This window comes from Phalacrocorax aristotelis, chromosome 1 (assembly GCF_949628215.1).
Source record: "Phalacrocorax aristotelis chromosome 1, bGulAri2.1, whole genome shotgun sequence".
Classification (NCBI taxonomy): Eukaryota; Metazoa; Chordata; class Aves; order Suliformes; family Phalacrocoracidae; genus Phalacrocorax; species Phalacrocorax aristotelis.
In genome coordinates, this window is record NC_134276.1 from 145,927,757 (window position 1) to 145,942,545 (window position 14,789).

The following is a 14,789-nucleotide window of genomic DNA, read 5'->3' on the forward strand; positions in this document are numbered from 1 at the left end:
TGGTTCATGCCAGTATTAGTTACAAGGCTTTCATGCACATATTGTTAAGTAAGCATCTGCCTATGCCGACAGGCTGTAGTCTGGTTTCCCCAAAGTAAAAAAAAAAAAATAATTGTGCTTGCCTCTTTTGGAGGTCATACTGCGTGATGGAGAAAGTGCACCAGCATTTGGGGTCTCACCAGATTCTTTTCATGACAGCAAAAATACAGGCAATGAAGTTAGGTAATATTATTTCTTTAACTTGCTTATTTGTTAAAAAGAAGCTCTCATTTCAGGAATATGATGCAACCAAACAGCAAAAAGTAGGTTCCTCACTCAGGAATCCTCAAGTGTGCCATGCAAGTAAACCCTGCTTTCCCAAAACTGTGTTTCTTTGCTCCTTCATAAAAGCATATTCAATACTACCTTTCTCTACTCTCTACCTTAACACACACAGAGGCTACAACTCTGCAGTCTGAAAAGTCCTTGGCACAGCCATTGACAAATCTGAAGATTTTTGGATTAATAACTCACCTGATAGCAGCTATTAGCACTTCCCAGCCTAATAGCATCAGCAACAGTAGATGAAGATACCAAAACAGAGCAAGGGAAATTGTAATTTCTCTTAGTAAGGTAATGTATCATGGATACCCAACTCTTGCCTCACCTTCACAATCCTCATAATGACTTTGCAAGTCTCCATAACAAATTGCTGCCACCTGATAAATAAGTAGGCATTTTGATTACACCAAGTAGACAACAGATGGGGCCTCTTCCCACCAGTGAGTTACTAGCCCTACCCCTTCAGAGGGAGAACCCTCTGTAGAAAACTGATTGGCATCAGGGATTAGAGAGGATTTCTAAACCTGAGTTTAGCTCAGACTCAACTGTTTTTCCTCAAGAGCCATAAAAATATTTCACCTGCAAAAGGAAGGAACAGCAAGGGAACCTGTGCTACAAGTTATGCTTAGAGACTGGTATTTGTGAGGTTGCATTTTCAAGACAGGAATATAAGCAGCTGACAGTAAAGCAAATATTACAGTCTTTGTTCAAGCACAAGGCTTGTATGAGCTAAAAAAAAGAAAAACACACACAAAAAAACCAACCCGGAATTCACAGAATCACAGAATGGTAGAAGTTGGAAAGGACCTCTGGAGAGCATCTTGTCCAACCCCCCTGCTTGAGCAGGTACACGAGAGCAGGGAAATGCTTAAGCAATGACATAAGCAAGGTCTGGTGCATAAAAGTTTAAAAGCCGTAATAAAAGCAGCTAGCACCGGGGAGATATTCAAATCCTAATGTTTCATATGGGCATGACTTCTTAACTGGCTTCAGCTCCTTAAAAACTCCGCCATGGCTAAAAGAGAAGTCCTGCTCTTCCTGTGTGTGGCATCTGTGCACAGGATTCCCCCTTCCTGCGGTCAAGCAGTGATCTGGTCACTCTGCAACTGCTCTAGTACCAGCAGTACCACAAAGGGAAGGTCAGGGATAGAGCAGATGGAAATAAGAAGAGTGGAGCCATTCTCTTCATCATGCTCAGAGTTTGCAAGTCACCTCAAGTTAGGGTCTGAGATAATACCAGTTGAATTTGAAGTTTCCACTGAAATTAGTGTTTCCACTGGCTCTGCTTGGTAACGATCTATGTAAACTTCACATACAAGGCTGGTAAATCACAGTCTCTGTTTTCAGCTTAGGTGTGGTACACTACGTGAATTTCATCCCTGTCAAAATGAGAGTCAGAACAGCCCTAGCTGTTTTACAGGTGATAGTGTTTCTGGTGGTGGCAGCCTCCCAACATGTATTTAATTTGTATATCTATAACAGATGGGTATAAAATCACCTCCCTCTCACATACAACTCTGTAAAGCACACAATTCTGTATCATGACACAGCTTCAGCTGCATAGGCCCATTCTAGCCCAGGGCTTTACCTACATCTGCCTTTGGGCAGACCCAGAGGGGTCCTTGAATACATGCTGTGTACTGAAGATGACTGGCCTGCTCACTGAGCATTTACAAAATGCCTGCTTCATAGATATTACTACATATCAAGTCAGTATTGACTTGATCAGCCTTTTGTTTGAAAGGCATGTGCTTTGTAAACTATGAATATGCATATGTGCCTTAGACATGCAATCGTTATCTCACCCAGTAAGATGACAATTTAAAATATTTCATTGTTAAGTCCCTTTGATAATAGGCAGAATGTTTAAAATTAATGTGTGGGTGTATTTTACACAGTCTGTGGTTAGACCTGACCCATTTTAAACATTTGTTTTTCAGTTTATCCTTTAGAGTTAGGTATTTATCTCACAAATACTGAGATTGGTTAGGGTACCTTCTTTGTATATTAATTTTCTTTACCTTGCTTCAAAAAAACATTAGCCTATACTGCCATCAAAGTAAAGGATAAATGCCTATATACTGCTAAGAGCATAAGGTAACTAAAGTTGAACTGTCAAAAGGGTTACTCCATGTGCAAGATGTAAAAAAAAAAACCTTATAAAACAGAGGTTGTCTGAAAGCACTTCAGAAGAATATAATTTCTTTGAATGACCCACAAGAACACATGAGTTACAATAAACTGTTTTGCCTTATATAACCTGGCATTGGGACTGCTTAGAATTTAATATCCTAAATTTGTACAGGTACAATATGATACCACCTGCAGGTCAAGCAGGATAAACATTTTCTTACCTGGCATTAAAAATAATTCCCTTGGGAGAGAAAGAAGTAGAGACCTTCCACATTCTTGTATTTTCTTTTACAAGTTCCTCATTGGAAAATCATCCAGAACAACAAAGGTGCTACTGCAGAAAATTTTGTTCTTCCTGGCAACAGGGTAATTCTTCAGAAGCTCTGTTAAAATCACCACTGTTATGCCACAATATCAGAACACTGAGCAAAAGGAAAGGAAGAAGACAAACTGAAATTCAACGGTTTTGTTTATATACGCTCAAAATTGGCATTACTAATTCTAATATTGACTGCCTATATTGGAATCCCCAACTTGGTTTCCTTGCCCTGTTTATGTGTACAGAATGCAGTTTTTTCCTTCTGCTTTGTCCTCCCCCTGTACTATTTTAAAACTGACTTCTTTTTTTTCCACAATGACATTACAAGACTATGTATCCCAGATCAGAGTTCTCAGAATTGATACTCTCCATCCCCAAGAACACAGTGCTGGTACTGCAAGTGCTTTATTGAACAGAACTATTGCCAGCTACTGAGGTGTTTCAAAAGAGAAGAAAAAAGGGGTCTTTTTAAGTTTTGCTAAAAGACACAGGTCTGTCTGTCCTTGAAGCCCACTTAGCACCTTGTAGGATCAGTCCTCAAGTTATTACCACTTGGGGTAAGGAAGTTTTGAAAGCTGTCTTACTGAAGCTCAAGCTAGAGTTACAGTGAAGAAAGGTTCCCATAGGATGAAAGTAGAGAGGCCAAAATACAGGAATAAAGTCTGACTCTGATATGTTAGGCTCATTCTCTCAGCAGCAATTAACAACTCGTAGTACTTACCTGTCTACAGCTTCTTTAAAGTGTCCTGTATCCATGCCAGCTTTCTCTGAAGTCACTGAGAGCCAAACCAGGTGGAAAATTTACCCTGATGTGTACTTTACCACAGCATGGATCAGTACTACCTTTAATCACAGTATTCCCTGCACTGAAAAGGGGAATACGTCAAGTATTTTGGTAAATATAGCTACTACACATGGCAAATGTCAAGATTTTAATGACACTCACTTGTCAGTGCTTTCTATCTTCAAAGGGCTTCCCATTAGTTGACATACTTTAGAGTAATGATTATTCAAAAGTGCCCGGTGAAGTAAGTGCTCAAAGTATAAAGTCGTTTTCTGGCTTTCTTCTCTCCCTTGAGTTCATTGCCCCAAACCCCTTAGAATGGGGGCTGTATTTGATGACTGCTACATAGTCCTGGCATGTTAAAAGGTGTTTCATGACAACATGGTTAGCAGGTAAGTAGTTTTGCTGCTTGATTTGTCCAGCATTTTACTGTAAGCCTCCAGGCTTGGCAGGGTAGATGCATGTCTGCCATTGTTAAGGCCTCATTCTTCCCTCTGAGTGTCATATCCTTAGGCTTCAGTGGAAGCCAGAAGGCAGAACACAGGCTTTGCATTTTGACTATAGAGTTAGCTTATCTTTCACCACTCACATCTTGCTTTGCTGTTCTTAAATGCCATACTTCATTCAGTAATTCCTTTTTCTTTTAATCCAGCTTTCAAGAATGTATTTCATAACAGCTCCCATCTACAGGAAAATTATGCTTAGCTGTACTCAACAGTGATGATTTCATAACACGCCACAAACAGGTGCCCGTTAAATTCCTTTATTGGAGACAGAAACATTGCATAATTACAGATCTGATGAGGAAAACTTGCAAATAGTATAGACTGTTTCTACTGCCAGCAAAATACAGTTGTTACAGGATTTATAGACATACAAATATAAAGTGTTTCTTTCATGCCAGATGGTCTGTATGTAACAATGCCATTAAGAGTGCTTAATTGTGCTTCTACAAAACCTTTAGAGAAGAATGAGGTAGAGTTTCCTTTAGTTTATCCAGTCTTTTTTCACACATCTGTCCTTTACTGCTTTTATATGCTCAGATCCTTGTAAAATACCCAGTTAACTTTAACATTTGAGAAAACAGAGACCTTTCAGAGGTGTTTATTTCTCCCTCTTTAAGATGCTAATTTCCCACTGCTTATATGCTACAATTCCAATAACTACTACTGCACCCTTCTTCTAAATGCCTCAAAGGTCAGGTAGATTGGGACATCTGTCTTCCCAAATGCACTCCTTCAATAGAAATTATTTGCTGGTAGCTTTAGATAAAACTCCTACTTGTCTCCATCATGGCAAAGAACCTTTTACATTCTGTCACTCTACTATAGTGGCCAAGCTGGAGCCCAAGCCATCTCCCCGGGAGATGGAAGGAATAGATTCACTCTTTGTCAACATCCTCAACTACAGAAAGAGTTAATGATATACTTGTCTCCTACTTGCAGTTCTAGTCAACTACTGGGCCATTAGAAAAGAATATAAATCATGGGAACAGAATAGGCCACTGATTTGTAGAAAACTTTTCTCACTGTTAGATGATCTGGAGCGCTACCTGTCTGTTTCAATCTAATATTTTACTGTTTCATGACATATAAAGGTTCGTTGCAGTTAAGATACTAGGGCCCAAGTTATGAAAATGTAGGCACAGATGTAGGTACTTAAGCAATGAAATAAAAGCATTCTTAAATAGCAATACCAATCTACCATCCTGCTAGACATTTGGTGTACCTGGATAGTCTCTGTTTTGGACTGAATGAGAATGGTAATGACGTTCTTCTGACCTCCTGTCTTGACTGGCTTGATGGGTAATTTTAATCTAATTCGTTAGCATGCCTGTTCTGGAACAGAAGACCTTTCACTTTACTTGTTGCTCTGGCATACATGTGCTGCAAGCACTTAGTACTTACTGAAAACCCGAGAGTGCACTAGTAGGGTACAGTAGAGAAAAAAACCACCTTATTTCACCCCAAGAGGTCACAATTCTAGCAGTGACCAAATCATAATGAAGAGGAGGTTTGGCATACAGGAAGGTGATTACGCAAAGAACAAGAATGTTTGCTTTCTTCTCATAACCTACTGAGACATGATATTTAAGAAAATAGTTCAATGATGCTGTATCAGAATTCTAAAATAAAAGGAAAAATTTTTATTAAAAGGTGCAAAATATAAGATTGCGCGTTCACATCTTGATCACAGAATGAAAGAAAATCTGTACCTGCAAGATAGTACTGCCTGAGATAACTTCTGAACTCCTCCATCTCACACTGAAATTACTGCTCTAAGCCTGACAGAATCAAGTCCTATATAGAATTAGCATTATAAAGAGAACCAGCTCTTAGAAATTTTCCCAACTCTTGCTTAGGGAAAAAAAAGCCCTATGCTTGTTTTATGTACTATTCCCTGCATACCTCTTTGGTAAAAACTAAAAATGACCAGTGTTGGAATACTACTTAGAACACTGTAGTTAATTACTTCCACAAAGTTGTCTTCTCTTTTTCTACCTTAACTTTATCCAGCAGATATTTTAAAGGCTTTAAAATTCCCTATCAAGGTCTTAAATACTCCTTAAGATCTTCCTATGAACATAAAATTTAAAGATTTTCTTTTAAAAAGCATGGCCAGAGAATTCAGGATTGTGGTAAAAATCAGACACAATAAATTAAGTATTAAGATAAGCAAAGAGTATAAATTCATATTCAGGGGGAAGGAAGAGGATCTAGCTATGCTGTTATTACTAGTGAATTTAAATACCATTCTTTTTAGTAAATTTGGGTGTGGTTAACCTTGCTAGTATAGTTAATGAGATTTATTTCTATCTAAGCTACTAATTCCAAAATCTTGTTCCAAATCTAAGGCTTGACTATTTTAATTCAATATTGTTCCACACCTGCTAAGCCCTAATGTACATGACCGTTTTAGCTCAAGGTAACGCCTAAATTAGTTTTGCTTATGGAATTGGGGATATATTTGCCAACTGTGCTATAGATGCCACTCAGATTTTGCATAGTCAGGGAAAATATCCTGGAATTCCCACGACTAACCATCATGCTTAAAGCATGGCATGGGCAGAAGGATTGCTACAGCAGTATTTTTCACCAGTGTAATACCAATACCCTCTTTTGCTATTATGACTAAAAATACAAATACTTCTTAAGAAGTTACTTAGCTCGAATGATTTAGGACCTATGAATTATTTTTCCAAATCTTGGGAACAGTGACAAAATACAGTAAAACACAGCTCTTTGATACTTCCCAATTGCTAAATCTTGCAGTTCAGAAAATTTGTAGTCAAGATTGATAGAGAGATCTGTCTCAGTGCTACATAACAAAATGTACCTTTAGAACAGTTGTTATCTAATGACTTTACATGGAGAGGTAAAATGCTTCCTTCAAGCACCGCTTTTAAATAAGACAGCACTATTTAAGAGGTGGAGGTGAATTCTCTTCAAGATCTTTCTGTATTCTATTTTGTATTCTGAACTACATATTTTGCTTGTTTATGGGTTCATACAGCAAATCTTAAATACATTTCTCATTCAAATAACATTTTTCTCCTGCATAATCAAGATGCTTCTACCACAAAGCAATCCTTGAAATACTGCACTTTACATGGCATCTTTCTCTGCTGCTGAAAAAGCTTTCTGGAAAGCTTATTTGATCTGTAGTAAAATAACTTCTTATGCAAAAGTTTGGATTAGAGTTAAAAGTGATATAAATGGTACTACTACTACTCTACACTTACAAAGTTGTTAGATAACTTGTCCAGGGTCACAAGTCAGTGGCTGGCTGTTCAGGCATTACATGTGCAGGTGGTGAAGTGCAATTCTGATCCCTGAACACCTGCAAGATGAACAAAACCCCTTTTTTTTTTTTTAACTGTCACTACTGCTAAAAGCAAAAAGAATGCAAGATTTGCTTATATGGTCACTTTTAGATATGAGGTCAAGTGGCATCATGATAGGAAGCTGGGGAAAAGGGGCTGCAAGTATGTGTGGAAGGGAGAGAAAGACAGCAAGGAATGGCCCATCTCAGGGCATGCTCAGCCATCATTTACACCTGCCCACCTCTCCACATATAAGCCTGCACCTAGAATATTAAAACTTACCCTCCGTAGAGTGAATCCCATGTAGAGAAAGCCAACGTGCCATAGTCTGGCAGGCTGTGCTGCCATCTCGTTATTCTATTTCACAGCAAGGCACTATGAACAGACAGTTCACACTAAGCAATCTGTTGAGATTATGCAGATTGTCTTGGAGAGGCCATTGAATTCAAGAGGGTTCCTCCTCTAATTAGGCAGCTATGAGATCAGTCCCAGCTGTTTTTCTGTCTACCTCCTTGGAAAACCATGCATTAGACAGACATTTCATATAACTTGCACTCCAAATGACTCTTTCAAAGATCACATTTTTCTAAATTACCATTCTTCATGCCTGAAGAAAAATAAGTATAAAATAAGTATACAGGAGAGGATCAATGATATCTGTCTGTTGAATTAGGTAAACCCTAAACAAGAGTTTATCTAGAACGATGAGGAGTGCAGGACAACTGCTTTTTGGCTTGAGATAGTTGAACAGGTGTAAACAATGACTGGGCAGAGAGATCTCTCACTATCTTGCTTTTGCCTTATCAGACTTCCCTTCTATAACCCAGAAGAAACATGTTTGCTTTGCACTGCTACAGACTGAACAGATTATCTACCCTAAGCAGGAACCTTTATTAGCATTCTCACCAGTCTCTCACTGTAAATTCTCAGCAAATTTGCCCTCATGGCATTAAGAATCTAGTTAACTAATACCAGTTGCTGAAGCCATAACTCTTGGCATCAGAATAGCTTGTGCGAAATGCCAGCTTCATGATAAGTTCTCTCATTTGAAGGACTTCTTTCCTATGCCATGAATCATGCTCACCAAACTGAAAATGAAGGACATGCTCAATACTGAAAATAATAATTAAAAGAATGAAGGGGAGAAGAAAGAAAATACAAAAATTCATTCATAAGAGTTCATTATTATAATTTTAAAGTACCAGTGTTTGTAAAACATAAGCATGTGAAAAGCTGAATCTCATTTGATCAACCCAATTAAACATTAAATAATTGCAGCCAATTATGCAAATATCACACAACAATATTAATTTGTTGATCTTTTTTGAATAATCTCAAATTCTCCTAATGTTAGACCATCTTATGTCTTAAATGATCAATTAGCAGAACCATAACTAAGTGATGAAGAATGGATAATTGCCTAGTTATGATGTACCATACTCTTTCTATGTAAATCTGTTGCAATTAAACAAATAGGGCACATGGAGAAAAGATGTGCAGATGTTCTTTTACAATCTATTATTAGCTCAGGGAATACCACAGTTCCCTCCTAAATTTTACAGGGGAAAATAGGGAGAATGCAATACCAAATACTCACTATTATTTACACAGATTATTTCTTTCCTTTGGTTAACAGGATAAAAAAGCAGTGGCAGAATGCAGTGTGGGACAGCATGCAACATCAGAAGAATTTCCTGTGTTGTACTGATCTGTCAGCTCCCCTTTTTAGGTTTTAAAGTTTAAAATCTAGAACCTATTCACCTGGATCCCGTTTGGAAACAAGCACAACTTTGAGTTGACATATCCAGAGTAATGCAATTAACCACAATGTTGAAGACAACAGTTAACATACACACACTACATGCATGTTTTCATTCTTCTCTGCTAGAAAAGTCTATGCATTTCTGTGGGTTATTCCAGTTTCAACTCTCCTCATTTTGAAGTCTCCATCAGCTCAAAATGTACAGTAAAAGGAGAGGTGTCTCTCTAGTCAGTGTAGGAAACGGTGCAAACCATAATAAATGAAACCACCTGGTTTCCTCACATTAAATTACTTGCATCCAATTTAAGAATTAGTGTTTTACACAACTTCTAGGTTTACACGGCAGTAAAAAAAAAAATCTTCTAACTTGTCCTTATTCATTCTGACTAGTGAATAGATTACTGCTGGTATACTGATGCCTTCATGGGGATTTTTGATATATGATACCCGTCAACTCTATCAACATCCTGAGATGTTAAGGTATCATACTACCACTTTGCCATGCATCCGAAGTTAGATATTTCCACTTCTCCTTTTGCTGCTAACTCTAAGATGAACATAAGGGGACAGATTAGATAGTTCAGTAACAGGAAGCCACATGTGGTTGCTCTTTACATAATCTTTAGAGAGCTCCATGCTCCATGCCACACTCTAGTTAAAGGCACTCTTTAGTTACGATACTTGTCTCATTGGATAAAACTCTCTACCCCACATTGCTTCTTGACATATTCCCCATGTTAATTTTTCCACCCATCTAGTCAAATAAAGACAGACTACCAGCAGCTTATAATACATAGTAAGGTACTGAACAAAGACCAGCACACAATACAGATTCAAATGGTCAGAAAAGCAGCCACAAGACACTATTGCTACTGTAAGTGAAACAACATTTTGTGCTTGCAGTAGTATTCTAAAGAGAAAACTATCCCACAAGTTTTAACAATGGTTACATTTTCAGAGAGAACCTTCAACTGTTCTTCATTAAAATGTCAGATTGGACTGCAGAGAAAGATGGTAAACTCATAATTCGAGGGAGCAAAAGAAAGTGATGGCTAAGTAGGGGTTATCTTTAAAATCTGACCAAAAACAAATAGGAAAGCCATAAGGCTACTTTTTAGCAGTTGCATAAGGCATGGGTGGCCTATTAGAAATTACATTTTGCCTTTTTAAACTATGTTAACAAATGCTAGTAACTACAAAGGACTTACAAAGCATGGGAGAGAAACTGTTGGGTTTTGAAAAAATAAAGTGCTAAATATTTCCCTTAATACTGGTGCATCTCTAATGCAAACTATGGCAACAAATGTTTCACTTTTACTTCTTATAGGACTCCATTACTGTCAATAAAATTCCACAAGTTTTACACTGAAGTAGCACTTTGGAACATTGATACAGAACATGGTGACCCTTTTTGGCAAGAGATATCTTAAAGCTGTTCAACAAAGCTGTGTGCAAAAAGAGAAAGATAATAAATATTACATATGACTGTTAGTGAACATTTGCAGAAGTTGTTTCCCTTACTATGGGCTACATGCTCTATATTGCTTCCAAATAGTACCAAGAATGTGTGTGAGAGACTAGCAGTATATGAAGAAGTATGTGCTTAATCAGAATTAAACCAGGGTTTGAACGAAATCTCTTTCCTTCTTGTGCTAGGTATTTTCTGTTGACTACATAGCTTGTTCCTTAATAAGAAGGCTGGATACAATTCACAGCGAGTGGTGAAGGGGACAAGAAAAATGTTTTGCTGATCTGAATTATGTGACTGGATGATGAAAGAAATTCCTCAATCCAAAGGTTTCGTTGCTGTGAAGAGTGGTTCGACTTTCACAGCTACAGTTGTCTAATCTTATTTTCTGGACATTCACCTGGAATGCAATGCTGTGTCCGCAGTGCCTAGCTCTGTGCTAGGCCAGACAAAGGGTAATTCTTGTATCAGCAGGGCCTGACCCAGCCCTGTAAATCATATATGGAAGGATGTATTCAACTGTTAGAGAAGTATGCACCGCCCAAGCAGCCACTGCGTATCTCCATGGAGGGAAAGGCAACAGGCCAACAGGGAGCATATTGCAGGATGGGTCGACTCAGAGAATTTTGGCCTAAAGGACAAAGCTGTTATTTGACAGACTATGCACAAGGGGATCTAGAGGGTTATGCAAATGTAGGAATCTCCCATACAAGCAGAGTTTGAAAGGAAAGAGCATATGGCTAAACTTAATTGTTTCCCAAACACAGAGCAAAAGGCAGAACAATGTCAATAGAACCCTGTGGCCAGCTAACAGGCAATTTCTTTGTGTTATATGACAACGTGCTCTGCTAATGATGGCAGTTAAAACAAACCAAACTGAAGAGCAGTTGAAGAACATTTTACAAGTTTTCAGACTTATACAGAAGACACAAGGAGGCACTAAGAAAACCATTAGGAAAGTTCTATTGCTAACACTTAGCACCTCTACCAAGGAGACAGGCTTCTACAAACAGGATTACAGTAGAAATCAAAATGATTGTGTTCACATTTGCTGGATTGTGGAAACAATCATCCTGGGGAGCAAACTGATACAGAAACTATGCTACGCACAGGCAGCTACAGAAGTTGTCATTATTCAGGTCTGTTCTGTCTGGAGGGTCTGAACAATTCCACCTTCATGACACCAGCACTGCCCAATCACTGTCTTCTCTTCCATACTGAAATGAAACAAAACCAGAGTTTAAGAATAAAAGTTGAAAGTAACAGTGTTTAATTATGATAACTTCTAAGGTCTACCCTCAGAAAGATTCATATCCACCACCCTAATAGTAGTTTACATTATTTCTTATGCCTTTACTTCTGTCTTTGATTTAAGCAAAGCCTAAAGGCAGCTTGAAGCTTTATCCATCTTCCAATAAGTAGACTAGGAAAGGGCGATACTGTTACTCACTACAGATGATACACAATAGTCCTGCTTCCCTAGAGCTTTCCATGAATTTAATACAGATATTCCCTAAGGTCAGTTCACTAACTCATTCATAACTATGCCCCTGTTCAAGCTCCAATAAACAAACACATTTGGGTTTATTTCTTTTTATTTTCAAGGTGGCTTTTTATTACAGCATTCTGTTTGAATGTGAAATAAAACCTACCAGAAATACCACAGAGTACAATTAGAGAGAATTGTAACCCAAATAAAACAAGCCGTCTTTCCATATGCAAACCAACAGGATCACCAGTCAATACTACAGAAACTACACACAGCTACTACACAAACTACCACACAGAACTGTATCCCTTCCAGAGGAAGATACAGTCCCAAGGCAGCACTTTTGTTTGTTAAACTGGCTCCTTGTTCTAAGGCTCTTTTTCACCAGTCCTGTAAACAATGCTCTAGAGAGCCCCAAAACCACACAAGTATGTATGTAAAGCAGAGGTGGACAGACTAGCAGCAGATATAAGTTGGGAGCACTTTCCCTCACAGTACCACGTTCAGGGAGCTTGAAAATACTTTCTACCAAGGAATAAAGACTGTTTTTAGAGGCTTTATGTAGGCTGAAAAGATCACTTGATGATAATTTCTTCAGAGAGGATAAAAGGAAGTTACTCCAATCCAGGTTCTGCATCAGCACGAAAGGAGATAAATAGACATTGAAGGAGGGAAAAGATGAGAGCTCCAAATCAGGATGAGTGAGAAAAGCACAATTCTAGATCCACAAAGGAATGATGTTCAGTGTGGTTGTGTTTTACTCCTTACTCCAGCAGGTAAAGCCTCTAAATGACCTCCACTTGCATCACATCTACTTTTTCTTTTCGTTACTTATTCTGCTGCTTCTGTTCTTCAGTCTGCAATGTGATTGACTAAACGTGGATATGGTGCTACACAGGACATTGGATGAATTCCTTGTTCAAAGGACTTCCAGCTTACATTCCCAGATATCAGTGTGGTTGCCTTGGGAACTCTAATCAAGGAAAAGCAGATGTATCATTAGTTTAACCACAAAGTGCTAGATTACCCTCATGTGAGGCAATTTTGTTGAGGATGGGGGCAAAGGGAGAAAAAAGGAGATGTCTCTGACCTTCATATCACTGCTTCTCAGGGGAAAGGTGGCACCCCCACTTCCCCCAAATAAAAAAGCAGGCAAAGGCCAGGGCATTATTTGTAAGTTTTGCTTTCTTTAGGTAGTAGTATCATCTAATGCTCTGATACTGACTTCAGAAATTGCAAGGTCTGGCCTCAGTTGCCATTTGACTATGGTTTGAACTCGATTGCAGAATTAAAAGGGGAATGAAGGTGTTATACGACAGTCAAGATATTTTCATTCCGGAAGTAAAAGCAGATTTAACTTCCTTTTCTGATTTTGTCAAAGACATCGTGACCTCAGGCTAGTCAATCCCATCCCTACTTTTTCCCCCCTCACAGGGCCTGCTTTGCAAAAATTAACACATATGTTCTCCTTCTGTGGTTGTTTTCTGCTGGCCTACCCATTTAGATTGTGCAACTTAGAGAAAGATAGGGGTTTTGACTAAACGTCTGTTCACTGCTGTCTTGGCTGCAGTTTTTAAATGTATTTTATATCATGTAGTATAAACAATATATCTTACCTTCTATCCACCCCTTCCAAGTTGCATCCTGATCTACACTTTAAAGGGTATTGCAAGAGCTTTTTATTCTCAAAGCATGGAATGCAAAACCACAAAAATATCTGAGTGGTATTTCAGTGAGTATATTCCCAGAGAAAAGGATCTAATCTCTAAATCTTCTAACTAACTCAAGCAGTTATAGAAGATAGGGTACTATGACTAATTCATTCATAAGTACACCGTTACAGTATACAATATAAATTATTTAATCTTTATCAGCCTTTTGTAATCACGATTTCCACTCAGTGATAGGAAGGGAAATGTATATTGCAGTGCTATTACTGTCTCTCTCAATTGGCATGAGAAATGGAATCAGTTCTGCCCATGAGTTTCTAATTTGTCACTCTAGCTCTAGTTCCACCGAACAGCTGTTCAAATCCAAAGAAATCCTGTTGAACACAAGACTTGCAAAAGAACGATGAGCAGCATGAAAGCAGACTTGGAAACACAATAATGAAGATAAACTGAAAATGTTAAAAAAGCATGTATTGTACACCAGGGAATTGGTATAATATTGGATATGGAGCCCTGCACCTCTTGGTCACAGATTAAAATGCAGGACAGTGTTGGTACTGAGAATTTTTACTTTTTTACAAATGTCTGTTATCCAACATGAAATGGTTACATTGCCCTAGTTCAGGCAACAGCACAGCACAGAGACCAAAGCTGTGTTTGGCTGTAATTTCTATTCCATATTATTCTTCGAAACTTGAACGTTGTTTGGAATAACAGCCTCAGACCATCCATATGATATGACAGTACCCCAATGATACTGCAAAGATATTTTTTTTTCCTCCTGATACAATATATAAAAGATCTTTGTGAAAGATCCTGAAAACTCCCCTGACATTTTAAGAACGTTATATATTCCATTTTGTGTGTGGCAGCATTTTTTTCCATATGACAACCTGGGGTCCATTTGGATATGAGCTCATCTCTCCACTGACAGAAGAGTGCAGAAACAGTCTGCAGTCACTGATTGCTCTTAAAAAAGAAGCAGACATCATTCTCTTTAAAATCATGTTTTTAACAGTG

The 14,789-nt window shown here is 38.3% G+C and overlaps 1 protein-coding gene across 1 annotated transcript in view; it reads right to left on the bottom strand.

Annotated features, from left to right (window-relative positions):
* Positions 1-7,431: 7,431 nt before the first annotated feature.
* Positions 7,432-14,789, bottom strand: part of BCAT1 (branched chain amino acid transaminase 1) — a 64,151-nt gene continuing 56,793 nt past the window's right edge. The window contains exon 11 of the mRNA XM_075114370.1: positions 7,432-11,827. Within this exon, the coding sequence (XP_074970471.1) occupies positions 11,786-11,827 (42 nt within the window). The 3' untranslated portion in view covers positions 7,432-11,785. The remainder of the gene's footprint in view (positions 11,828-14,789) is intronic.